Source organism: Jaculus jaculus, chromosome 2 (assembly GCF_020740685.1).
Source record: "Jaculus jaculus isolate mJacJac1 chromosome 2, mJacJac1.mat.Y.cur, whole genome shotgun sequence".
NCBI lineage: Eukaryota > Metazoa > Chordata > Mammalia > Rodentia > Dipodidae > Jaculus > Jaculus jaculus.
In genome coordinates, this window is record NC_059103.1 from 23,217,298 (window position 1) to 23,242,735 (window position 25,438).

The 25,438-nt window shown below is 49.6% G+C and overlaps 1 protein-coding gene across 1 annotated transcript in view; it reads left to right on the top strand.

Annotated features, from left to right (window-relative positions):
- The window catches only part of Emilin2 (elastin microfibril interfacer 2), an 84,967-nt gene that overhangs the window by 54,638 nt on the left and 4,891 nt on the right, over window positions 1-25,438 (top strand). The window contains exons 4-5 of the mRNA XM_045144206.1: window positions 1,550-3,472; window positions 22,085-22,468. Coding sequence (XP_045000141.1) covers window positions 1,550-3,472; window positions 22,085-22,468 — 2,307 coding nt within the window. The remainder of the gene's footprint in view (window positions 1-1,549; window positions 3,473-22,084; window positions 22,469-25,438) is intronic.

The window sequence follows — 25,438 nt, forward strand, 5'->3', positions numbered from 1 at the left end:
GTCTCACTCTAACCCAGGTTGACCTGGAATTCACTCTGTAGTGGCTTCAAATTCATAGCCATCCTCCTACCTCCAGAGCGCTGGTAGAGAGAAACAGAGAATCCACAAACCAAGGCCTTCCGCCACTGCAAACAAACTCCAGATGCATGCATCACTGTGTGCATCCGGCTTTATGTGGATACTGGGGAGTTAAACTCAGGCTTTGCATGCAAAGCTCCCTAACCACTGAGCCATCTCTCCAGTCTGATCTCTTTCGATTGAGCCTCACTATGCTAAGCAGCCATCTCTTGTGTTTATTTTCCCCAATTTCCTAACAGGCCTAAATGGGATAGTTTTAGAATAGGGCTGCTAAGAAAAGTAAAACATCTAGGAGTTGTTTTGAGGAACTCTCAAGTTAATATATGATGTTAACACTACCAAACATCTGGATCCCACTAATGTGGCTTTGTATAGTTTTACAGTAGGCAGTCAGCTATTGAGATGTGACAGTCCCTTAATGCGGGAAGGATGTTTCCACATGCTAGAGTAAATAAGGAATGCTTCCCATCAGGGTGAAAGGCATCATCGCGCTCCATGTACGTAATCTCTCTACAGCCCTTGGAGGTTTTGTCCCTCCCCTGTGCAGGCTGCAGAAGATAGTTAGCTTGTGGGCAAATAGTAAATGGCAGCACCAGAATACCACGGGGAAGGTCTGTTTGCCTCCAGAGCCTCTTCAACGCTCTACCACATCACTGCCAGCACTTAGGCAGCTGGACTCTAATGGAAGGTTCCAGTGTATTCTGTAAACACCCCCTTTATTGCCTTTGCAGAAACTGGCTCTAAGTAGAAACTACATTCATGTCCAACATTTTATTTAATATTTTAAAATTTATATATTTACTCGAAAAGAGACAGATGAGAGAGAAAGAGACAGAGAATGGGCACACCAGGACCTCTAGCCACTGCTAACGAACTCCAGATGCATGCACCCCTTGTTCATCTGGCTTTACATAGGTACTGGGGAATCAAACCTGGGCCCTTTGGCTTTGCAGGCAAGCGCCTTAACTGTTAAGCCATCTGTCCACCCCTAACTTTTAAAAAAATTAATTAATTAATAGATTTGCAAGCTGTGTGTGGGGGGGGAGTGAGAATGGGTGCACCAGAACCTTCAGCCACTGCCAACAAACTCCAGACGCATGCGCCAACTTGTGTATCTGGCTTATGTAGGTCCTGGGAAATTGGACCTGGGTCCTTGGGCTTTGCAGGCAAGCACCTTAACCACTAAGCCATCTCTCCAGCCTACCAGCCCTAACTTTTTAATTTTTTTAAAAAAATTTTATTTATTTATTTATTTGACAGAGAAGGAGGGAAGGAGGGAGGGGGAAAGAGAGAATGAATGGGTGCGCTAGGGCTTCCAGCCACTGCAAACAAACTCCAGATGCATACACCCCTTTGTGCATCTGGCTAACACGGATCCTGGAGAATTGAACTAGGGTCCTTTGGCTTTGCAGGCAAACGCCTTAACCCCTAAACCATCCCTCCAGCCCTAATTTATTTTTGTTTTTGACAGATACGGACCCAAGCCGAACCTCACAGCCCAAGGAGACTTTATCACCAACAAGTGCAGCAGACCCAGGTCGGAAAGGGGATCTGAAACAAGAGCCTGAAGGACTCGAGGGGAGGAAGGTGCAGATGCTTGAGGAGAAGGTTGTCCGACTCACTAGGATGGTGCTGGACCTCCAGTCCTCCATGGCAGGCATGAAAGAGAATCTCAAGCACGCCATCCAGGATGACGCCAGCAAAACACCGGGCTCATGGCTCGGTCACCTGCCTCCCCAGCCGGCTCCCCACGGGACCACTGTGGGAGCCACCGAGGCCGTGCCGCAACCCAGCGTGCCGGGGGGCAAGGAATCTGGCATGAAGGACATCGAGTCAGAGCTGGCCGAAGTCAAGGATACCCTGAAGACCAAGAGTGACAAGCTGGAGGAGCTCGATGGCAAAGTAAAGGGCTACGAAGGACAGCTCAAACAGCTGCAGGAGGCCGCCCAGGGCCCCACGGTGACAATGACCACCAACGAGCTGTACCAAGCCTACGTGGATAGTAAGATAGATGCCCTGAGGGAAGAGCTCATGGAAGGCATGGATCGAAAGCTGGCGGACCTGAAGAACACGTGTGAGTACAGGCTGGTGGGCCTGCAGCAGCAGTGTGATGACTATGGGAGCAGCTACCTGGGGGTGATAGAGCTGATAGGGGAGAAAGAAGCGAGTCTCAGGAAAGACATTGAAGCCCTTCGAACCCGGCTGCGGGAGCCCTCCTCCACCCAGCCCAGCTGCTGCGGCAGTGAGAAGAACAGCGACCTCGGCCAGCAGATCAAGGCACTGGACCAGAAGATCGAGAGAGTTGCCGAGGCCACCAGGATGCTGAATGGGCGGCTGGACAATGAGTTTGACCGTCTCGCAGTTCCGGAAACAGACGCGGACTTCGACGCGAGATGGAACGAGCTGGACGCGAGGATCAACGTGACGGAGAAGAACGCGGAGGAGCATTGCTTTTACATCGAGGAAACCCTCCGGGGGGCCATCACCGGCGAGGTGGATGACTTGAAGCGGCTCCTTGATGAGAGAATCCACTCCTTGGAAGATCGCCTAGGGAGTGTTCTCCTGCAGGTGGTCAACGGTTCGGATGCCCAGGCTGGGCCTCCGGGCTCGGTCCTGCCGGGGCTGCCAGGGTCCGGGCACGAGCAGGTCTGGATGGAGCTAAGCCACCTCAAGGACAAAGTTCAAGTGGTCGAGGACTTCTGCCTGCAGAACCTGCCTCCGGGCCTAGAAGGCACCTTGCCAAGGGGAGATGACCACACAGGGGGGAGCCTGAGCCTCTTGGAGTCTCTCAATGATACGATGCATAGAAGGTTCCAGGAAACCGATCGCAGCATCCAGAAGCTTCAAGAAGGTTTCCACTTGCTCTATTCTTACCTGAATAGCACCGAGAAAGAGGTGACTCGTCTTCAGAATGAAGTGGGCGATGGTAGAGCAGGTGAAAACGGTGAAGCAGGTGGGTTTACGAAGACTGGGGAGCAAGCAAGGACGGTGGGGACCACCATCCCGTCTCCACAGACCCCTGTGGCCCCGTGCTGTGGCCAGCTGGAAGAGCGGTGGCAGCAGCTGCAGGAGCGGGTGCTGGCTGAGCTGGGCACGTGTAAGGAGAGCACGCACGAGGCGCAGACGGGGTTGTCTGTGGTTGAGAGCAGGGTGTTGCAACTGGAGCAAACGTGCAGCAGGCTGGACTCCATCTCAGGGGGTCTACAGAGGATCAAAGAGGGGCTCAGCAAGCACGTGGGCAGCCTCTGGAACTGCGTCCGGCAGATGAACGGGACGCTCAGGTCGCATGCCAGGGACATTTCTGGCCTGAAGAACTCTGTGCAGCAGTTCTATAGTCATGTTTTCCAGATTTCTACTGACTTGCAAGATCTGGTGAAATTTCAACCCTCAGGCAGTAAGTTTGAACTTGGTGATTCCATTTCCTGTATATATATATTGCACGTGACAGTATCTGGGATGGCTTTGGGGGTTAACTGCATCGGTGCTATCTCAAGCACAGTTCATAGAGCAGTACCAGTCTGTGAATTAGTAGTAATAAGATAAATAATGCTACCATAGAGGGCTGGGGAGATGGCTTGGTAGTCAATGGCACTTGCTTGCAAAGCTAACTGTCCTATGTTCGATTCCCCAGTACTCTCGTAAAGCTGGACCCAGAAAGTGGTGCATGAGTCTGGTGTTCGTTTGCAAGAGACCCTGGTGTGCCCATAACACACACACACACACACACACACACACACACACACACACACACACACACATACACACCACAAATAAATATTTTTAAAAATGCTACCATTGAAGATACATACCAGAAACAACTAATCTATCTATCTTTCTTTCCTTCCTTTCTTTTTTCTTTCTCTCTCCTTTCTTTCTTTCCTTACGAGCGTGAGAGAGAGGGAGGGAATGCGTGTCCTAGGGCCTCCTGCCACTGTGCATGAAATTCAGACACACGCACCACTTTGTGCATCTGCCTTTACATGAGTACTGGGGAATTGAACCCAGACTGACAGGCTTTGCAAAAAAGTGCCTTTAACTGCTGAGCCATCTTCTCAGTACCCTCAAAACTTTCTAAAAATAATATCACTATAGCATTCAAGCATGGGATCTGTGTGTTTCATAGTAGCATCTGTTCACAACATATAGAAGGTGCAAAAGAAAAGCTGGTCTTTTATCATAGATAGAGGTCAAGAATAAATCTAGGGCTGGAGAGATGGCTTAGTGGTTAAGGCACTTGCCTGCAAAGCCTCACAATCTAGGTTCAATTCCCCAGGACCCATGTAAGTTAGATGGGCAGGGTGGCATATGTGTCTGAAGTTCATTTGTGGTGGCTAGGGGCCCTGGAACGCCCATTCTTTCTCTCTCAAGTAAATAAATAATCTTTAAGAATATTTTTTAAATATTAAAGAAAACAAGGCATGGTGGCGCACGCCTTTAATCCCAGCACTTGGGAGGCAGAGGTAGGAGGATCACCGTGAGTTTGAGGCCACCCTGAGGCTATATTGTGAATTCCAGGTCAGCCTGTGCTAGAGTGAGACCCTGCCTCAAAAAACAAAAACAAAAATTAAAAAAGAATAAATCTATATCATATACTGGGGAGCTGAGGGTGGGGCTCAGATATTTGCATAGTACCTGGGGGCAGTGTGTACTTTTGTCCCCTCCTGAGCCAGGGGAATCTGCCCAAAGCTCTTCCAGTTACCTCTCCATGGCCACCACATTTTGTTTTTCTTCTCATAATCCTCGTCACCATCATCTTTGCATCCTAAAATCTGTAACTTAGATCATGGAGGATCTGTGGTATCTGATAATACTGTGGTATCATTTCCAAAGACACAGACAGGACCATGGCCAAAAACAGGTTAGGGGCAGTAACTAGAAAGGCCCATAGTGCCACAGCCCAGAAAGCTTAGTCACAGGACCAAGAGCAGCATTTGCTGCAGATTAGGTAATCAGTGAGTGAGTGAATGAATGACCGAAGTTTGATAGTTTTGTGTCATATATTCTTATCTGTATTCTTCCTTTTACAAGCCTCAATAATGGCCAGTCTCCCCTTTAAAAAAAATAATTGAAAGATTTTAAGAAATTAGGGGGGGATGGAGAGATGGCTTAGTGGTTAAGGTGCTTGACTGTGAGGCCTAAGGACTCATGTTCAACTCTCCAGGTCCCACGTAAGCCAGACACACAGTGATGCAAGCGCACAATGCCACACATGTGCACAAGGGGGCGCACGCATCTGAAGTTTGATTGCAGTGGCTGGAGGCCCTGACATACTAATTCTCTCTCTCCCTCTTTCTCTTTCATATATGTGTGTGTGTATATATATATATATATACATACATACATATGGGAGGACTGGAGATATTACTCAGTGGTTAAGGCACTTGCCTGCTGACCTGGGTTAGATTCCCCAGTACCCACATGAGGCCAGATGCACAAAGTGGTCCAGGCCTGTCTGTCTTTGCTTGCAAGTAAATAAAGTATTAAAAAGAAAAAAAGAAAGAGTGAGAGAATGAGCATGCCAGGGCCTCTGCAGCCATTGTAAATGAACTCCAGATGCAGGCAAGTGCCTTAATCACTGACCCATCTCTCCCGTCCCAACCCTTTCATTTTTTAAATATTTTTACTCATGAGAGAGAGAGAGAGAAAGTGGGCATGCCGCTGCAAATGAACTCCCAGATGCATGTACTACTTTGTGCATCGGGCTTAAGTGGGTACTGAGGAATCAAACCCAGGCAGGCAAGCTTTGTCAGCATGTACCTTTAACTGTTAAGCAGTGTCTTTATCTACAAAACAAGCGCCATGCTCTGCAGACAAAATCCAGAGCATGTATACAACCAACTACTTCCTGAGGTGCCAAGACGGGCCCTGGCTCTCCCCAGCAGGGCCACAACGACCCCTTTGCCCCCCCACCCCACCCCCAGTTCTAGCCAGTTCCTCCTCAGCGGCAGCCTCATGAGAAAATCCCACAGGCTCACCAAGGCCGTGAAGATTCAGCTCCGCGGGGTGGTCCTGGGTCATCCAGAGGGAACAAGTTAAAAGGGCCTGGCTTGCATGGGGGGATAGGAGATGAGAAAAGAAGCAGAAAGGAGGTAGGGAAATGGGTTCCCTGGTAGAAGCCCTGCTGGGCAGAGCCAACTACCTGAAGTAGTTGGGCACATGATCTGGATTGTGTCTCCACAGCGCTGTGGTCATTTTGCAGATAAGGAGTCACCAGGGCCAGGCAGGGCTATGCCCTGAGCCACTTGGCCCCTGTACTTCAGGGATATAGAGTTAAAGTCATGAGACCTATGTGTGTTCATAGAGCAATTGTCCCTTGTGGGAACAGTGCTGTCTGGACTGTGCTTTATAAAAACAGACAAAACCAGATATTTAAAGTTGATTTGCAGCACTGGGCAGTGTGGGAAGCTGTGTGTATTCTTTAACTCCCTGTGTACTTGGAGATAATGTGTGTGGAGAGAATCTGGCTTTCAGGGTGTGCTCATTTGCACTGGAGCTATGCTGTGAAGGCAGACCTTTTGGACTTGGCAGAACTTGGGATTGACAGGAGCCAGAATTTTTTTTTTTTTCCCCCAAGGTAAGGTCTCTAGCTCAGGCTGACCTGGAATTCACTAATTTACTATGTAGTCTCAGGGTGGCCTCGAACTCACAGCAATCCTCCTACCTCTGCCTCCTGAGTACTGGGATTAAAGGCATGTGCCACCATGCCCAGCCCTTGCAAATAAATAAATGAAAATATTTTAAAAAATTTTATGGGGCTGGGCTGAATTCCAGGTCAGCCTGGGCTAGAGTGAGACCTTACCTCGAAAAAAAAAAAAAATTATTTATTTGCAAGAAGACAGGGGAGAGGGAGAGAGAGGGAGAGAGAGAGAGAATGATCCTGGGCTCACCAGGACCTCCTGCCACTGCAAACGAACTCCAGACACACATTCCACTGGCTTTATGTGAGTACTTGGGAATCAAACCCAGGCCATCAGGCTTTACAAGCAAGTAGCTTTAGCCACTGGAACCATCTCTCTAGCCCCAGAAATAAATAAATAAATAAATAAATAAATACACACACACACACACACACACACACGCACGCACACACACACATATATATGTATGAGACAGAGAGAGAGGAGAGAGAGCGGGAGAGAATAGGCACACTAGAGCCTCTGGCCATTGCATATGAACTTTAGACAACATGTACCACTTTGTACATCTGGTTTTAGATGGCACTGGGGAATTGAACCTGGGCCATCAGGATCACAAGTGTGTGCCTTTAGCTGTTGAGCCATTTCTCCAGCCTGAGGAGTCAGAAATAAATGAACAATGAATGTCCTGTGACTGCAGAGCACCCGAGCCCAGGGAACCTGTAACCTCAGTGTGTGAGCTCCAGCTCACACACTCGGGCCACAGAACGTGTGTGTGTGTGTGTGTGTGTGTGTGTGTGTGTGTGTGTGCGTGTTTGTGTGTGTGTTTTGGTTTTCTGAGGTAGGGTCTTACTCAAGTTCAGGTTGACCTAGAATTCACTGTGTAGTGTCACAGTGGTCTTGAATCCACGGCGATCCTCTTACCTCTGCCTCCCAAATGCTGGGATTAAAGGCGTGTGCCACCATACTCAGCTCCATTTTTTTTTAAGATAGAGAATGGGTTCCTCAGAACCTCTACTCCCTGGAAACCATCTCCAGATACATGCAGCCACAGTGTGCACTTGGCTTATGTGGGCTCTGGGGAGTCGAACCTGGGTCTTCCAGCCCAATGCTGTTATTAATGTATCTTGTTTAGTGCTAGGGATGGAAGCTAGGGCCTCTCCCATACTATTCAGGCACTGAACTCTCTCTCTCTTTATCTCTGTCTCTCTTTCTGTGTGCGTTTTGGAAACACAGTCTCACTCTGGCAGACCTAGCTAACCTGGAGCTTATTCTGTTAGCCCTGGCTGGCTCTCTAACTCTCAGTGATCCCCCTGCCTCAGCCTCCCTAAGAGCTGGCACATCAGCCCCTGCCCAACTATATGAATCTGGGTTAGCAAGGGCTGCTGAAGGCCTGAGGTGTGTGTGTGTGTGGGGGACCTCGAACCCAAGCCATCCTGCATTGTATGGCCAGGCCACACACTCACCTTGTAGTCCTGCGTGCGCCTCAGTTCCAGCGGGTACGAGAACTGCTCTGGGTAGATGCAGTGCCATGGGAAGGAGAGCCAGCAGCCCGGCTACGCTGAGCTTCCTGGCGACTGCACATTTATGGAGTGCTGACTGTGTACACGGCTCTGCGAAGGGCCCAGGGAGCTTGGCATGATCTTCCCTCAGGAAGCTTTCTGGTGGGCTGGGGAGATGGCTTAGTGGTTAAGGCATTTGCCTGCAAAGCCAAAGGATCCTAGTTCGATTCTCCAGGACCCACGCAAGCCAGATGCACAAGGGGGCGCATGAATCTGGAGTTTGTCTGCAGCGGCTGGAGGCCCTGGAAGCTTTCTGGTACAGAGCGTGCAGGTCTGGAGAGTGAACCACGTCCTGTGGAAGCACAGTGGAAGGGTTTCTTTGCTCAATTCATAAGCTCACTGCAAGCCTCCAGCAGGCGACTGGGCAGTGGCTTGGTGCGCGGGGAATGTGGACACAGTGGTTCCAAGCAGACACAGTGGGTTTTAGGAGTAGAGTGAACCTAAACCTCCCTGGACGGGAGACGCACTCGGCCGTTGTGGAGGCCCAAAGGACTTCTTTGACAAGGGGGCCCCAGTGGGGAGCCTTCAAGGCTGAACAGATGCTTAATGAGCAGAATCGAGAGGCTGGTGGAGTGAGCAGGGAGGGGAAGTGAGGAGAGGAACTTCTAGAAGGTGTTACAGGAACTGATAATTGAGCAGTGGGTGGGATTCAGAGAGCAGGCAGGCAAGGCATTTACAGGAGGACTTGATGTAACAGGATCAGTTATTTTTGAATATTTATTTATAGTTATTTATGACAGAAAGAGAGAAAGAGGGCCTCTAGCCACTGCAAACAAACGCCAGACACATGCACCACCTTGTGCATCTGGCTTACATGGGACCTGGAGAATCCAACCTGGGTCCTTCGGTTTTGCAGGCAAGCTCCTTAACCACTAAGCTATCTCTCCAGCTCAAGGATCAGTTATTTTTTTTTTTTTTGCTGTGTGACCTCCTGTCCCACATCTTGGAGGTTTATAGCAGAGCTGCATTATTTCATATGAGTCTTAGCAGGGCACACTTGGTGGTTTCGTTCTGTGTACTGTGCATTGCCCACTTTAGTACCCACTCACCTGTGATTGGTTGGTGCCTGGCAAGAAGATCCAGGCCAACTCAGCCACAGGCCTGGTGCCTCAGTGTCCCTCCATGTGGCTAGTGTGGGTTTCTGGTCAGCCTGGTATGCTCAAGCACTTAGATTTATGACATATAGGTGGGGCCCAGAGATGTCCTAGAATCGGTTTGGAATTCTTAAAATTAGATGCAGGCCTGTGGAGACAGTTTAGTCAGTAAAGGACTTGCCTGGCAAGTACGAGGACCTGAGTTCAATTCCTAGAACCCACATCAAAGACCCGGGCATGGTGGCATGCGCTTGTAAGCCCAGCACCCGGAAGGCAGAGACAAGCGGATCCGTGGGACTTGGTGGCCAGCCAGTCTAGCCCACTCAGCAAGCTCCAGGCCAGTGAGACCCCGTTTTAAGGAAAGGCGCACCCTGCCTGAGAGGAATGACACCTGAGGTCGTTCTGTGGTACACACACACCTATGCACAGGCGCACATGAACATGAATGTGCACATGATGTAAAATTTATATGCAAACTTTTTTTTTTTGATTAAAGTATCATGGCTTTTACTTAAGGCTTTGAAGGGTTCCTAACTTCCTACAGGTGAAGAATGGCTCTATTGTTGTTGTTGAGAAACAGGCCTTGAACTTGAGATCCTACTGTCTCAGACTCCTGAGTGCTGGGATTACATTATGCCTGGCTTAGCCATTGTGTTATTTTATCCCTTTCTTCATGCGTGTGTGTATGTATGTATGTATTATTTATTTGCACGTACAAAGAGAATCTGAATGAATATGGGTGTACTAGGGCTTCTTGCTGCTGTAGATACGCTTCAGAGACATTCACCTCTTGGTGTGTCTGGCTTTACGTGAGTACTGGGGAGTTGCAAGCCACACCTTTAGCCACTGAGCTATCTCCCCTGCTCCACTTTCTTCTTTCTTTCTTTTTTTTTTTCCCAAAGTAGAATCTCACTTTGGCTCAGGCTGACCCAGAATTCACTCTGTAGTCTCAGGGTGGCCTTGAACTCTGGGCGATCCTCCTACCTCTGCCTCCTGAGTACTGGGATTAAAAGTGTGCGTCACCACGCCCGGCTCCACTTTCATTTTTTTCACTTTATTTTGAAAAAATATTTCATTAAGCCGGTGTGGTGGCACATGCCTTTAATCCCAGCACTCGGGAGGCAGAGGCAGGAGGATCGTGGTGAGTTTGAGGCCACCCTGAGAATACAGAGTGAATTCCAGGTCAGCCTGGGCTACAGTGAGACCCTACCTTGAAAAAACCAAAAAAAAAAAAATTATACACACACACACACACACAATGTATTTTTTTTTATGAGAGAGAGAGGAGCAGACAGAAAGAAAGAGAGTAGAGAGAGAGAATGGGTATGCCAGGGCCTCCAGCCACTGCAAACAAACTCCAGATGTACATGCCACCCTGTGCATCTGGCTTAAATGGGTACTGGGGAATAGAACCTGGGTCTTTAGGCTTTTCAGGCAAGTACCTTAACTGCTGAGCCATCTCTCCAGACCCTCCACTTTCTTTTTTTTTTTTTTTTAAACTAATTCATTTATTTACACAAAGATGTTGTGGGGGGCATCTAGGGTCTCTTGCCACTGCAAATGCCCACCTGCCCAGCTTTACATGGGTAGCTGAGGAGCCGAACACGGGCTGGCAAGCTTTTTAAGCAAGTGATTTTAACCACTGAGCCATCTCCCTAACCCCTGGCTGGGCATTTTTTCAAGTAGAGTGAGCCCTGGGGTTGCATATCGCTGCACATAGACACAAGGTCATCTTTCTTTTTCTTTCCCTTTCTTTTTCTCTAAATTCAGAGTGAAATGAGGCATGTCAATGCCCAGACATCTCCTCTTTCAGCACTCACAATGCCATGTATAACTGCTTTTGTTGGCTGGAAGCTCCTTCTTTTTAAGTAAACCAGAAGGCTTCCAGGCCCTTTGTTCTTGGAGCTCGAGGCCATCAGCATGTAGCTCCGGGTCCCCAGGTCCCCTGTTACAGTGGATCCTGTTTCTCCACGTGGGCAGGAGGTTTTGTTCTTTGAGTCACATCTTCCGGCCTCCTTGTCATTTTCCCAGTTTCACCTCACCTTGCGTGGCGACAGTCACTCACCAATGTCCCTGTGAGCTGACGAATGTTGTGGGGTGTCCCAGTGTTTTCCTCCTGGGGTGGGCATGAAGGGCAGAGGCTAACCTCCTGCCAGGGATCCCGGGTAGCCCTAGCCTGTGACACAAGTGTCAACCAGGCATGTGATGGCTGGTCTCTAGCCTGGTTCAGTCATCGGCCTGACACTAAGTGTTGGCAAGACTCCTTCTTTTCCCTGTAGCCTGGGTGAGGAGAGGGAGGGCCCCCAGTGCTCAGGAATGAGGGCAGTGGGACACGGCTGTGGTTAGCAAAGTCTGTCTATGTGTCACACTTCCATGAAGGGACAGCCCGGCTTAGACACCACAGCAGTGTTTCAACATCCTCCAAGGACAGGACGGTTCCTATTTCTTTGCTTCCAGCCCTCTGTTCAGATGTCTGGGTAATGATTCTTTGAACTGGATTCCCTTGTATCTCATGAGGATTGCGGACTTAGGAATCCTGTTTGTGGGGGTGTGTGTGTGAGCGTGTATATTGTACACATGTGTGTGTACAGACGTGTGTGCCCTGTGTGCTTGTGTGTAGAGGTCAGAGGAGAACGTTGAGGGTCATCCAATATCTGTCATTCGCATGTTTGCTTGTGTCTCTCACTGAACCTGCCGTTTTCAGGCACATTCGCTGACCAGCAAGCCTCAGAGATAGTCCTGTCTCCACTCCCCGCAGGGCTGGGGTGCCAGGTATGCATGGCCATGCCCCCACATGTTTACGTGGGTGCTGGGGAACCAAACTCAGGGTCAATCAGACCCTCTTTCAGTTCCTTGTGCTCGCACGGCAAGCGCCGTGACCCACTGAGCCATCGCCCCAGCCCTAAGAACCCTAATTTTATCAACTTCCTCATGTTAAGCTGCAACGTGGAAAGCTTCAGGCTAGTCAATGAGGACTTCCACCACGCCGTGTGGCTGGCGCCCATGGCCCGCCTCCAGCAGCATGATGGCTTTGGCTGTGAACTGAAGATCGACTGAGTCTTAGGCCCGCTTGGGTAGCACCAGTGAGCTGTCAGTTTTATGAATTTACATAAAAAGTAAATAGTGTATTTTTGGACTTCCTGAGAGAGCCTGGTGGTTCCCAGGCGGCTCTTCCCTGTGGGTGTCTGGTTTGTGTAACACCCTACTTAGGAGGTAGGGTCTCGCTGTAGCCCAGGCTGACCTGGAACTCGGTACAACTCCAGGCTGGCCTTGAATTCACAATGACCCTCCTGCCTCAGCATCCCAAGTGCTGAGACTAAAGGCATGTGCCACCACATCTGGCTACTGCTGCAGCTTCTTTTTTCTTTCTTTCTTTCTTTTTTTATTTCAAGGTAGTGTCTCACTCTGGTCCAGGCTGACCTGTAATTATGGAGTCTCAGGGTGGTCTCGAACTCACAGCAATCCTCCTACCCCTGCTTCGCAAGTGCTGGGACTAAAGGCGTGCACCACCATGCCTGGCTCCTTCTTCTTCTTCTTTTGTTTTTTCAAGGTAAGGTCTCATGCTAGTCCAGGCTGACCTGGAACTCGCTATGTAGTCTCAGGGTGGCCTTAAACTCTCAGCGATCCTCCTACCTCTGCCTCCCAAGTGCTGGGTTTAAAGGTGTGCACCACCATGCCTGGCTTTTTTTTTTTTTTCTCTCTCTCTCTTTAGCTCAGGCTGACCTGGAATTCACTATGTAGTCTCAGGGTGGCCTCGAACTCATAGCAATCCTCCTACCTCTGCCTTCCAAGTTCTGGGATTAAAGGCATGTGCCAAATAAATAAAATAAAAATTTATTTTAATTTAATTTTATTTGAGAGGGAGAGGCAGACAGAGACTGAATATGGCCATGCCAGGACCTCCTGCCACTGCAAATGAACTCCAGACATATACAGCACCTTGTGCATTTGGCCCTACATGGGTACTGGGGAATTGAACCTGGATCATTGAGCTTTCAGGCTTGGTAAGCAAGCACCTTTAGCCACTGTGCCATCCCTCTCGTCCTGGCTTCTTTAGTGTTGGGCATAGACACTGAACTCGGCCATTCCAACCTGAGCTGTGAGCACTTTAACCACCGAGCAATCTCCCCAGCCCGACAGCTGCTTTTCTCCATCTCACCCTTGACTTTGGAACAGCAGCATTCTAGAACAGACAGAGCTGTCCTCCCAGCCATGTGTGATCTCCCAGGACATAAGAACTTGCTCACTGGAAAGATTCCACTCTGCAGAGGTGAGGTGAATTTCTAGCAGAAACCAAAACATAAACAGTCCAAGAGCTGCTGCCCCTCACTGGGGTGAGCTCCTGTGGGAGTCAGTGACAGCCAATGACTTCCAGTTCAGATGTCTTGCTGTGGATGCGGCTACGGCCGAGCCAAAGATCATTACAGTGTTCTCTGGTTTGGACTGAGAAATTTTGACCTGTATTCCTTATTTTTCCCTTTTCTGTTCCCTGGGGTTACACTGCCATCTTGTCTGGACTCCTGGCTTCATGGAGTGGCCCTCCAGGGTCTTGAGGAAGAGTCACTTTGTCTCTTTTTATTATTTATTTATTTTTCTAAATTTATTTATTTGATAGAGGGACAGAGGAAGAGAGAAAGAGAATGAGAAGATTTGCTGCTGCAAATGAACTCCACATGCATGCACCACCTTGCTCATCTGGCTTATGTGGCTCCTGGGGAATTGAACCTGGGTCCTTTGGCTTTGCAGGCAAGCACCTTAACTGTGAAGCCAGCTCTCCAGCCCTTGAGCCTTCTCTGATGCGAACCCTCACAGTGCTGGTTTTTATGAGCTAGAGGTTTTTGTCCTCTTCATTCCAACCAAGGCCAGAAACCTGAGAGGGCCACAGGGCCGGAGCAGAGCTATTCACTAGATGTGGACGTGGCGTCCCCTCCACGTTGTCGAGAGAACAATTCGGATTGTCTAAAGACTGGCTTCTCAGTCCTGAGGGTCCTTCCGCATGCCCGCCCACCAGCTACCCTCCCCGCAGGCCTCCAGTCCAGCCATCCTCTCATCACCTCCGATAAGGAGGTTGGCAAGTGTTTGCTTGGAGAAGGCCGTGGTCTGCCTCACTCAGGGAACCCCCTGCCTTGGAGCCCCAGTTTCTCTTGCCTCGGGCTGTGTGGGAGGCGGCTTTACCCAGAACTCAGACTCTGCCCCTTGGCATGGCCATCTCCTGTGATAGTAGTGCCTCGTGCCCATCAGTTAGCATTGTGCGGCACCGCATTCTGCTGGATGTGTTTTATTGTATATTAATTTAATTAGCTTTGACAACATTTCAGTGTGTGTGTGTTCATGTGTGTGCAGGCGCATGCATGCCACGGGGCACTTATGGTGGTTGGAGGACAACTTCAGGGGTCGCGTCTTATCTTCCACTTCAGTGAGAAAGGCTCTCTCATTTATTTATTTTTTATTTTTATTTATTTATTTGACAGAGAGAAAGTGGGAGAGAGAGAGAGAGAGACAGAGAGGGTGCGCCAAGGCCTCCAGCCACTGCAAAGAAACTCCAGACGTGTGTGCCACCTTGTGCATCTGGCTAACGTGGGTCCTGGGGAATAGAACCTGGGTCCTTTGGCTTTGCAGGCCAATGACTTAACCGCTGAGCCATCCCTCCAGCCCTCTCTCATTTATTTTGAGGTAGGGTCTCACTGTAGTCCAGGCTGTCCTGGAATTCACTCTGGAGTCTCATGCTGGCCTTGAACTCACGGTGATCTCCTACCTCTGCCTCCCGAGCGCTGCCGCCACACTCAGCTCTCTTATTCTTGTTGCTCAACTCTGGGCTCCCCAAGCCAGCTGGTCTAGGAGCTTCTGGGAAATTCTGTCTCTGCCTCCTAGCTAGCCATTGGTGTGCTAGGGTTATAGAAGACCGGCAAATCTTGTGACTTTTACATTGGGTCTTGGGATTGAAACTCAGATACTCAGATTTGCACACTGTATTAGTCAGGGTTCTCTAGAGGAACAGAAATGATAGAATGAATCATATTCAAAGGGGATTTATTGGGTTAGTTTACGGCTGTTCAACAATAGCAGTTTGCAGACCTGAGAGTCAAGGAACCTGGCAGCTGCTCAGTCCACGAGGCTGGAGGCCTCAGCTGTCCCAATCTGGCGCTGAAGGCCTGCGTGTCCTGAGAGCCGCTGCTCCTCTGTCCACACCGGTCTTCAGTCCCCGCTGGGAGGCAACAAGCAGCACCGCAGCCAGGTGGTTCTCTCTCCCAGAGCTTCCTTAGACAAAGACCCCCTCCCAGGGGCCACTTGCTCTAGGGGACACACCCACTACTTTATCCATACAGCTATCTCCCTAACCCTAATTAATTTTTAAAAATATTTATTTATTGGAGAGAGAGAGAGAATGAATGCATCAGGGTCTCCTGTCCTTGCAAACGAACTCCAGACACATGCACCATTTTGTGCATCTGGCTTGATGTGGATACTGGAGAATTGAACCTGAGCTGTCGGACTTTGCAAGCAAGTGCCTTTAGCCACAGAGCCATCTCTCCAGTGATGTAATTAATTTTTGAATCAGGAAGCTGTTCGGTATAGCCATCTTGGATCAGACCGCAGTTCCAGTCTTGCCAGGGCAGGCTGGCATCCATGGTCTTTTAAGCCTGTGTCCTCAGCTGACTGCAAAAGAAAGCAACCTTGCCTCTAATCCCTGTCACTAGGCACAGAACTGCAGCCTCGCGGATGCTTGGGGAGTTAATGAGTTAAGTCTTGCTTGAGTGAACTTGAAATTGGATTTTAAATATTTTGTTTTTATTTATTTACTTAAAAGAGAGAGGAAGAGAGGCAAATAGACAGAGAGAGTGTGTGTGTGAATGGGCACACCAGGGCCTGTAGCCACTGCAAATGAACTCCAGACACAGGTGCCTCCTCAGGCATCTGGTTTACGTGGGTCCTGAGGAATCAAACCGAGGCCCTTTGGCTTTGCAGGCAAGTGCCTTAACTACTTAGCCATCTCTCTAGCCCATTCTACCCCTTAAGAAAATACTTATTTATCTGCGAGAAAAGAGAGAGAGAGAGAGAGAGAGAGAGAGAGAGAGAGAGAGAGAGAGAGAGAATGGGCATTCTAGGGCCTCCAGCCACTGCAAACAAATTCCAGATGCGTGTGACCCCTTGTGCATCTGGCTAATGTGGGTCCTGAGGAATTGAGCCTTGAACCAGGGTCCTTAGGCTTCACAAGCAAGCGCTTAACCGCTAAACCATCTCTCCAGCCTGGAAACTGGCTTTTAATCCAAGCTTTGGAGGGGAGGAGAAGATGGGGCTTTCTACCTGGGTGATGTATGCCCCCGGTGAGGCTGCCTCCCTGCCCGCCCATTCATGTGGCACAAGGCCACCATCCCTCGGCAGTCAGGCCAGGTGCTCTGGTTTGATCAGTTCCTCCTCACCATTCATTCCTCAGGTGCTAACCCTCCCCAGCAAGCAACTGGGACTTTGGTGACAAATTCACTTTCGGTGGTCATGGGCTCCCATCACTCTCCAGCTGTGAGAGTTCTCTTTCCAGAGTGTGGAGTGTGGGTCCAGGCCCCGCCTTGCTTTTGCCAGGCCTTGGGCACAGAAGTCACACCATGTGACCAGGGTGGAACCTGGCCTGGAGAGGCTGGGCCTGGGGGCCACAGGCTGAGTCAGTGACAAGCTCTTCACTGTTGCCCTGCTGAGAGGGTGTTGGCTGTTTCCCAGCATGCTCTGCCCAGCCCTGGACTCCCAGGAGATGAATCGGAGATTCTTGGCCCGTGCAAAGATCTTAGCTCACTCTTTCGCTCTGTCTTCTGGGTGTGATGAATAGGAAAATGAGAACCATCCTCGTATGCCTAGACTGCCCTGGTAGGACCCGAGAGGGGCAATGATGGGGGGAGCATTATGGTGCCCACTGCACTGGCTGGCAGGGGTTAGAATGACTGGCAGTGGCCTCTGCTTTCAGCCCCTGTCCCTTTACCAAGCACGAAAATTGCTCAGCGTCATGTGCCTGGCCCCGTGCCAAGCCCTGGGGAGGGGAGATAATGAAGAGGTATACTCCCCAGCCAGCCGGAGAAAACGTAGACAAAATCGAGAGCGTTCCAAAGGGCTTCCTGGTTCAGAGGCCAGATGGCTCCAGCCCTGCTGGGCGGATCTCAGAGGGCTTCTCAGAGGAGGTGATGTTTGGACTAGACCTCAGGGATGGGTGCTTGGCGGTGAGGGTGGGGGGAGGGCGGTATGTGCAGCAAAGGCACCAAGCCAGTGAAACAGAGAGCTGGGCCCCAGTGAAGGCGTGGGGAAATAGAATGGCAGAGAGAGGAGAGGTTGCTTTTGTGGGCTGTAGAGAACCGTGGAAGTTTCCTGCTATTTTTTTTTTTAACTAGTGTATGTGAATTGTACAAAACAACATTTCATTATAGCATTTTCATACATGTATATACAATGTACTTTGATTATATTCACCCCCTTATCTTCTGGTTAGCCCTCCCCTCCTGGTGGTACCCTTCTCTATAGACTATTAAAATTTTTTTTTTATTTACTTGCAACTTGAGAGAGAGAGAGAGAGAGAGAATGGACATGTCAGGGTCTCTTGCCACTGCAAATGGCTCCAGATGCATGCACCATTTTGTGCATGTGGCTTTATGTGGGTACTGGGGAATTGAACCCCAGCCATCAGGCTTTGCAAGCAAGTGCCTTAACCACTGAGATATCTCTCCAGCGCTGACTATCTTTTTTCTATAGACAATTTAAAAAATATTTTTATTGAATTATTTGCAAACAAAAAGAAAGACAAAGAGAGAGAAAGAAAGAAAGACAGAGGGCACACCAGGGCCTCTTGCCACTGCAAATAAACTCAAGACACATGTGCCCCTTTGTGTACCTGGTTTTACATGGGTACTGGTGAAGCAAACCCAACCCAGCATGCTCTGCAAGCAAGCATCTTTAACCATTGAGCAATCTCCCAGCCCTTATTTATATACTTATTTGAGGGGGGGAGGGGGATGGGAGGAAGGAGGGAAAGGAGAGAGAAAGAGAGTGATGTAGCACACCAGGGCTCCCTGCCACTGCAAATGAACTCCAGACACATGTGCCACTTTGTGTATATGGATTTACAAGGGTCCTGGGGAATTGAACCTTGGCCAGCAGGCTTTGCAAGCAAGCGCCTTTTACCACTGAGCCATCTCCCCACACCCCAATACAACTCTCTGTGCATAAAACATAATCAATTGTTTTTCAGTTTATAAAACTCCGTCTTCCTGATTCATCTGGACTGCGAATTCTCTCGCCTCACCACAAGGCTTTCTGTCCCTTCCTTCACTATGATCCTAGAGACATCTGTCATGTTCCTCCTGCAGGGCCCTCTTCCCCTCAATGTCTCTGTCACCATCTATCCCTGTGTTTCTGTAGGAAAAAACCCCCACAGGGGGTCCCCACGCTCTGCCTGGATAAGGCGACACCCCAAATCACTCACTCACGAGAAGCGGTCTTGATGCAAACTGCAAGAGGATTTTATTCCAAGCGCGCTGGGGCCCACAGTCGTACACCGCACAGGGGTAGAGGACTGCAGAGCCCCGAATGCAGGAATGGGGTAGTTTTTATAGGGTTTTTAACAAAGCCTGTGCCTTAGACCAATCATTTTCTAATATTAGGAGCCCCGCAGGGTGTTAGCCAGTCAGTTGGTGCCACCCCATAGTTTCTAAGCCAATTAGTTTATGACCTTGGTGGTCAGCGTTTGCGCAGGTCCTTGGGTGGGAGTAGCAGAGTGTGGTATCAGTCTCCTATGACCTTGGTGGTCTGAGGCAGGCTGCTACAGCCTATGGTGCGAGTTACTAAGGCTTACAGTGTAGGCTACTAAGGCTTACAGTGTGGGCTATTAAGGCTTATGGTGTAGGCTATTTACAGAAACCAAATAAGTGGTTTACTTCATTACTCATTTCCCATCCTTGAGGGCTATCTCATGCCCTTTTACCTAGTTTTATATTAGGAGTGGGCTCTGATACAATGAGAAGAGGGATTCTTTACTTGCTTCTGACAGAGAGTAAAACCTGGAGTTTGAGGTATGCAGGTGGCTCGCTTAAGCTCCCTTTGGAGCGTGATAGTATTTCTGAGCTTCTGAATTCTTGGGCCTTTCATTTCAAGGGGTCACCTCTTCTAGGAGCTGCTCAAGAAAAGACTACTTGTGACTGAGCTTTATTTTAAAACAGGGTTTTAATTTAATTTTATTTTATTTTTGTTTTTTGTTTTTGTTTTTCGAGGTAGGGTCTCACTCTGGTCCAGGCTGACCTGGAATTAACTCTGTCATCTCAGGGTGGCCTTGAACTCATGGTAATCCTCCTACCTCTGCCTCCTGAGTGCTGGGATTAAAGGCTTACACCAACACATTCGGCTTATTGTTTGTTTTTTGAGGTAGGGTCTCTCTCTAGCCAGGCTGACCTGGAATTCACTATAGTCTCAGGCCAGCCTTGAACTCATAGAGATCTTCCTACTTTGGTCTCCCAAGTGTTGGGATGGAAGGCATGCACCAGTACGCCTGGCTAAAAAAATGTTTTTGAGACAAGTTCTTGTTAGTTCAGGTTGGCCTGGAACTCACTGTGTAGCCCAGGCTGGCCTCAAACATATGATTCTTCTGCTTCCGCTTCCTGATACTGGGTTTATAGATGTGCCATTATCCTGCTTTGTTTCTGTATGTGGAAAGGAATTAGCTGGATACCATCCTTGGAAGGACTGAGATAGAACTTACTGAAATTATTTTCTGTAGAGTTTTTTTTTTTTTAATGACATACTGGCTAGAAAAAGCTGAGAATTAGCTTTTCTTGGGATGATCTGGCTGTCTGGCTCTGTGGGTGGAAGGGGTGCTGGTATTTAATCTGCTATTTTTATCATAGAAAATTTTAAAGCAGGGCTGGAGAGATGGCTTAGCAGTTAAGGTACTTGCCTGCAAAGCCAAAGGACCTTGGATTGCTTCCCCAGTGCCCACATAAGCCAGATGCACAAGGTGGCACATGCATGTGGAGTTCGTTTGCAGTGGCTGGAGGCCCGGGCACACCCATTCTCTCTCTCTTTCTCGCTCTCCCTCACTCTGCCTCTTTCCCTCTCTCAAATAAATAAATGAAGATTTTTTTAAAAAAAGAAAATTTTAAAGCAAATTTAGACAGTGGGCCAGCATGTAGTCTTTGACTGCTGATGGTACCTGGTTAAAACTGTACATCCCTGGGCATGGCAGGCACCAGACCGATGGAGGAGTGGGGCCTTTGTATTTGTAAGCCTAACTTTATTATTATTATTAATTTTTGTAATAGAATCTCACTCTAGACCAGGCTGGCCTAGAATTCACTATGTAATCTCAGGATGGCCTCGAACCCACAGAGATCTTCCTACCTTTACCTCCCAAGTACTGGAATTAAAGGTGTGCATCACCATGGCCAGCTACCCTTTTTATTTTTTTTAAGCTTTTCTTTTTTGAGGTAGGGTCTCACTCTAACCCAGGCTGACCTGGAATTCACTACGTAGTCTCAGGGTGGCCTCCAGCTCATGGCGATCCTCCTACCTCTGCCTCCCAAGTGCTGGGATTAAAGACGTGCACCGCCACGCTGGGCCCGTTTTTAAATTTTTTATTGAAAACTTCTGTAGTATAGACAGTGTACTATGATCACACTCCCCTCCTGCAACCCTATTCCCCCACACAAGTCCCCCCTCAGCTTCTTCTTTCTTATAGTTTGATGTCATCTTTCCCCTACTACTAGGCAGGGTTTGTGTAGGTAGTGTCAGCCACTGTGAGGTGACGAATTTTTTAAAAGTCCCAGGGGCAGGGAGGTGCTCAGGAAGGGCTTGCTGGAAGGCCAGTTCCAGGAATGTATTCAGAGGAGGAAGGGGTGGCAGCTTCCGGCTGAGTCACAGTCCACCTAAGAAACTCAGGGAAGAGTGAATCAGGAGGTTCCCCTCTAGGAAAGTCCCTCTCCTGGTGATTCAAGGGTGTAAGGAGATGATGGAATGGAGGAGATGCTCATTTGGGGTCAATGCCAACTGCAGAGGCAGCCTGGGGTCTGACAGTGGGGTGTCGCCACAGTAATCAGCTGGTGTGGCCATCAGCTGTGGCCCTGAGTCTGGCTTGTGCTCAAGGGTATCAGGTCCCCATTGGTAATTTGATCTATGACGTAAGCATACAGTGCAAAGAGGAAATCTGGGTTGGAGAGAGATGGCTCAGCAGTTAAGGCATTTGCGTGCGAAGTCTAAGGACCCAGGTTTGATTCTCCAAGCCCCACATAAGCCAGATGCACAAGGTGGCATATTCGTCTTGAGTTTGTTCACAGTGGCAAGAGGTCCTGGCACACCTGTTCTCTCTCTATCTGCCTCTCTCTCTCTCAAATAAATAAAACATTTAAAAGATAAAGAAAAGAAAGGAGGAAGTTTTCGGTGCTGATGCCAAGATGATGCTGTTTTGGAGAGCCACTATCTATACACAGGGCGTCCTGAGCCAGACGACAGTAGTTCCTTCACAAGGTCATAGGCAGGCTGTCCCCAGGCGATACTATTGCTCTTTATTTCTATGTCCTAGAGGGGACATCAAGCTGTAGATGTCACCAAGACGTCCTTTGCAAGTGACACAAGCGTCATTGAGGCCACACGGGGAGAGGGGGCGGAGGGGGGACACGGATGGACAGACCTGGGACCGAGCCGTGATCTGTAGACGTTTCAACCCCGTGCTTTCCCCTTGCCCACTCTGCAGCAGAGGAGCCCACAGAGGTGCCGCAGACCCCGGCAGAGAAGACCCCGCAGGTCCCCACCAGGCCCCCAACCGAAGAGGCCCCCACCGAGCTGCCTCAGCCAACTCCTCCACCCCCTCCGCCACCTGAGGACCCTACTGGACCACTGCACACGGGCCAGAGGCCTGTGCTGCCCCAGAGGCCCCTACAACCTCCACCACCACCAGCCCGCCCTGGCCGGACAGGACTGCCTTTCCTGCCTGGCTCCACTGGAGTCATCATGGAGACGGGCGAAGCCGGGCCTCCGGGGAGGATGGGTGTGTCTGGACGAGGCCTGCCCCAGGGAGTGGATGGCCAGATGGGGCAGAGGCCCATCCCCAGTGCAGAAGGCTATGCAGGTGCACCAGGTAAGTCCATCGTGGAGGTAGTAAGAGGGTCAGCAGCACATCATCTGAGCCTGCCAGGTCTCTGTGAGGTCAGGATCCTACCGAGGGGTCGCAAGTTTAGAAAGGTAGCCTTCAGGCCTACAGGGATGGCTTAGTGGTTAAGGTGCTTGCCTGCGAAGCCTAAGGACCCAGGTTCTACCCCCCAGCACCCACATGAGCCAGATGCACACGGTGGCGCATGCGTCTGGAGTTCATTTGCAGTGGTTGGAGGCTCTGGCACACCAATTCCCTCTCTCTTTATCTATCTGCCCATCTCTCTCTCTCAAATAAGGAAATAATTTTTTTAAAAAAGAAAGAAAGGCAGGGGGCTGGAGAGATGGCTTAGCAGTTAAGATGCTTGCCTGCAAAGCCAAAGGACCCAGGTTCAAGTCCCAGCACCCATGTAAACCAGATGTACAAGGTGGCACATGCATCTGGAATTCGTTTGAGTGGCTGAAGACCTTGGTGTGCCCATTCTTTCTCTCTCTCTCTCTTTCTCTCTCTCTCTCTCTCTCTCTCTCTCTCTCTCTCGCGTGCGTGCTCTTTCTCTCTTTGCATCTTCCCCACATTTTTCTCTTTCTCTTAAACAAGTAATCTTAAAAAATATAAAAGCCGGGCGTGGTGGCACACGCCTTTAATTCCAGCACTCAGGAGGCAGAGGTAGGAGGATCGCCATGAGTTTGAGGCCACCCTGAGAATACAGAGTGAATTCCAGGTCAGCCTGGGCTAGAGTGAGACCCTACCTCAGAAAACTAAAAATAAAGGTAGCTTCCGAAGGTGGCAGAGATCCGAGGATCCCTTTGTGTGTTCTGACATGAGGAGGCTAGGACACCCCAAAGACAGCATAGGAAATTACCCTTAGAAATGTCATCGCCTAGGGGATTGGTTGGCAGCTCGCCGGCCTTCTCACAAGGAGGGCAGGTGTGCATGAGGAGCCAGCTAGCAAAGGCAGGTGCGCGCCAGGCCCCAGGGCTACATTGGCACAGCCCTGGGACACTTAGTGGAGCGTCTGACCTCCGCGTACTTCCTTTGGCTGGCATACGAGGCCCGGTGCTTGGCTAGGTAGCGCTACCTGGGAGTGGCAGTGGGCAGCACCATTACCATCCCGGGGAGGGTGATGGTGGTGGCGGAAGCAGTGAGGGTGCAGCTAGCAGGGAGAAGGAAACAGTGAGGTCACAAGCCAAGGACGCAACGCAGCTCCATCTCCTCCACCAGCACCAGGGTGCGGAGGAGCGGGATCGATTGTTTCACATGCAAACAAGTGGCCTTGTTGGGGGGCAGGCCATGGCAGCTGGCAGGACAATGCAAAGTGGCCAGGCTGACTGACTGACCATCAGGGGGTCCCAGTCACTGGCAGGGCTGAGGTTGGTCCCTGCCAGCGACAGCCTTGTGCACCAATGACTGGCAGTGTGGGACATGCTGAGGAGACGTTTTCTCCAGCCAGCTATCCTTTTTCCGGTTCCTTCCTTCTCTGGCCTCTGAGCTACGCTGTTTGCAGCTGCAGCCTCCATCCTGGGTCTTATTCTAGCCCTAGCTGGCCTTGAACTCTATGATGATTCTTCTACGTCAGCTTCCCAAGGGCTGCGATTAAAAGTATATGTCCCCATACCTACCTTAGTTACTGCTACTTTTTCATATTTATATATTTATTTATTTTTAGCCCAGGCTGACCTAGAAATCATTTTGTAGTCTCAGGCTGTCCTTGGACTCATAGCAATCCTAGCTCAGCCCCTAGTGCTGGGATTAAAGGCAAGAGCCAAAATGCCAAGCCTCTTTTTAAAAAATATTTATTTTTATTTTTATTTATTTATTTGAGAGTGACAGACAGAGAGAGAAAGAGGCAGATATATATAGAGAGAACGGGCGCACCAGGGCCTCCAGCTACTGCAGACGAACTCCAGATGCATGTGCCCCCTTGTGCATCTGGCTAACTTGGGTCCTGGGGAATCGAGCCTCGAATCAGGGTCCTTAGGCTTCACAGGGAAGCACTTAACTGCTAAGCCATCTCTCCAGCCCCCAGGCCACTTTTTTAATTTTAATTTTTTTTTTGTCTTGTTTTTTTGAGGTAGGGTCTCACTGTAGCCCAGGCTGACCTGGAATTCACTAAGGAGTCTCAGGGTGGCCTTGAACTCATGGCGATCTTCCTACCTCTGTCTCCTGAGTGCTGGGATTAAAAGCGTGTGCCACCACGCCCAGCTAATTTTAATTTTAATTTTTTACTTTATTTATTTGAGAGCGACAGACAGAGAGAAAGAGGCAGAGAGAGAGAGAGAATGGGTGTGCCAGGGCCTCCAGCCACTACAAACTAACTCCAGACGTGTGCGCCCCCTTGTGCATCTGGCTAACGTGGGTCCTAGGGAATCGAGCCTCGAACCGGGGTCCTTAGGCTTCACAGACAAGCACTTAACCGCTAAGCCATCTCTCCAGTCCTCTTTTTAAAAACTTTTTTAAAAATATTTTTTATTTAGCCAGGCATGGTGCCACACACCTTTCATCCCAGCACTTGGGAGGCAGAGGTAGGCGGAGTGCTGTGAGTTTGAGGCAACCCTGAGACTTAATAGTGAAATCCAGGTCAGCCTAGGCTAGAGAGAGACACTACCTCAAAAAAATATTTTTTTTTTTAATTTGAGAGAGGAGAGAGAATGAGAGAATGCATGCACGCAAGGCATACCAGGGCCTCTTGCCATTGCGAAAGAACTCCAGATGCATGTACCACTTTATGCATATGGCTCCACATGGGTTCTGGGGAATTGAACCCCAGGCCATCAGGTTTTACAAGCAAGCATCTTTAAACCACTGAGCCATCTCTCTAGCCCACGTTGCCTTTTAAAATATGAGTTTGAGGGCTGGAGAGATGGCTTAGCGGTTAAGCGCTTGCCTGTGAAGCCTAAGGACCCCGGTTCGAGGCTCGGTTCCCCAGGTCCCACGTTAGCCAGATGCACAAGGGGGCGC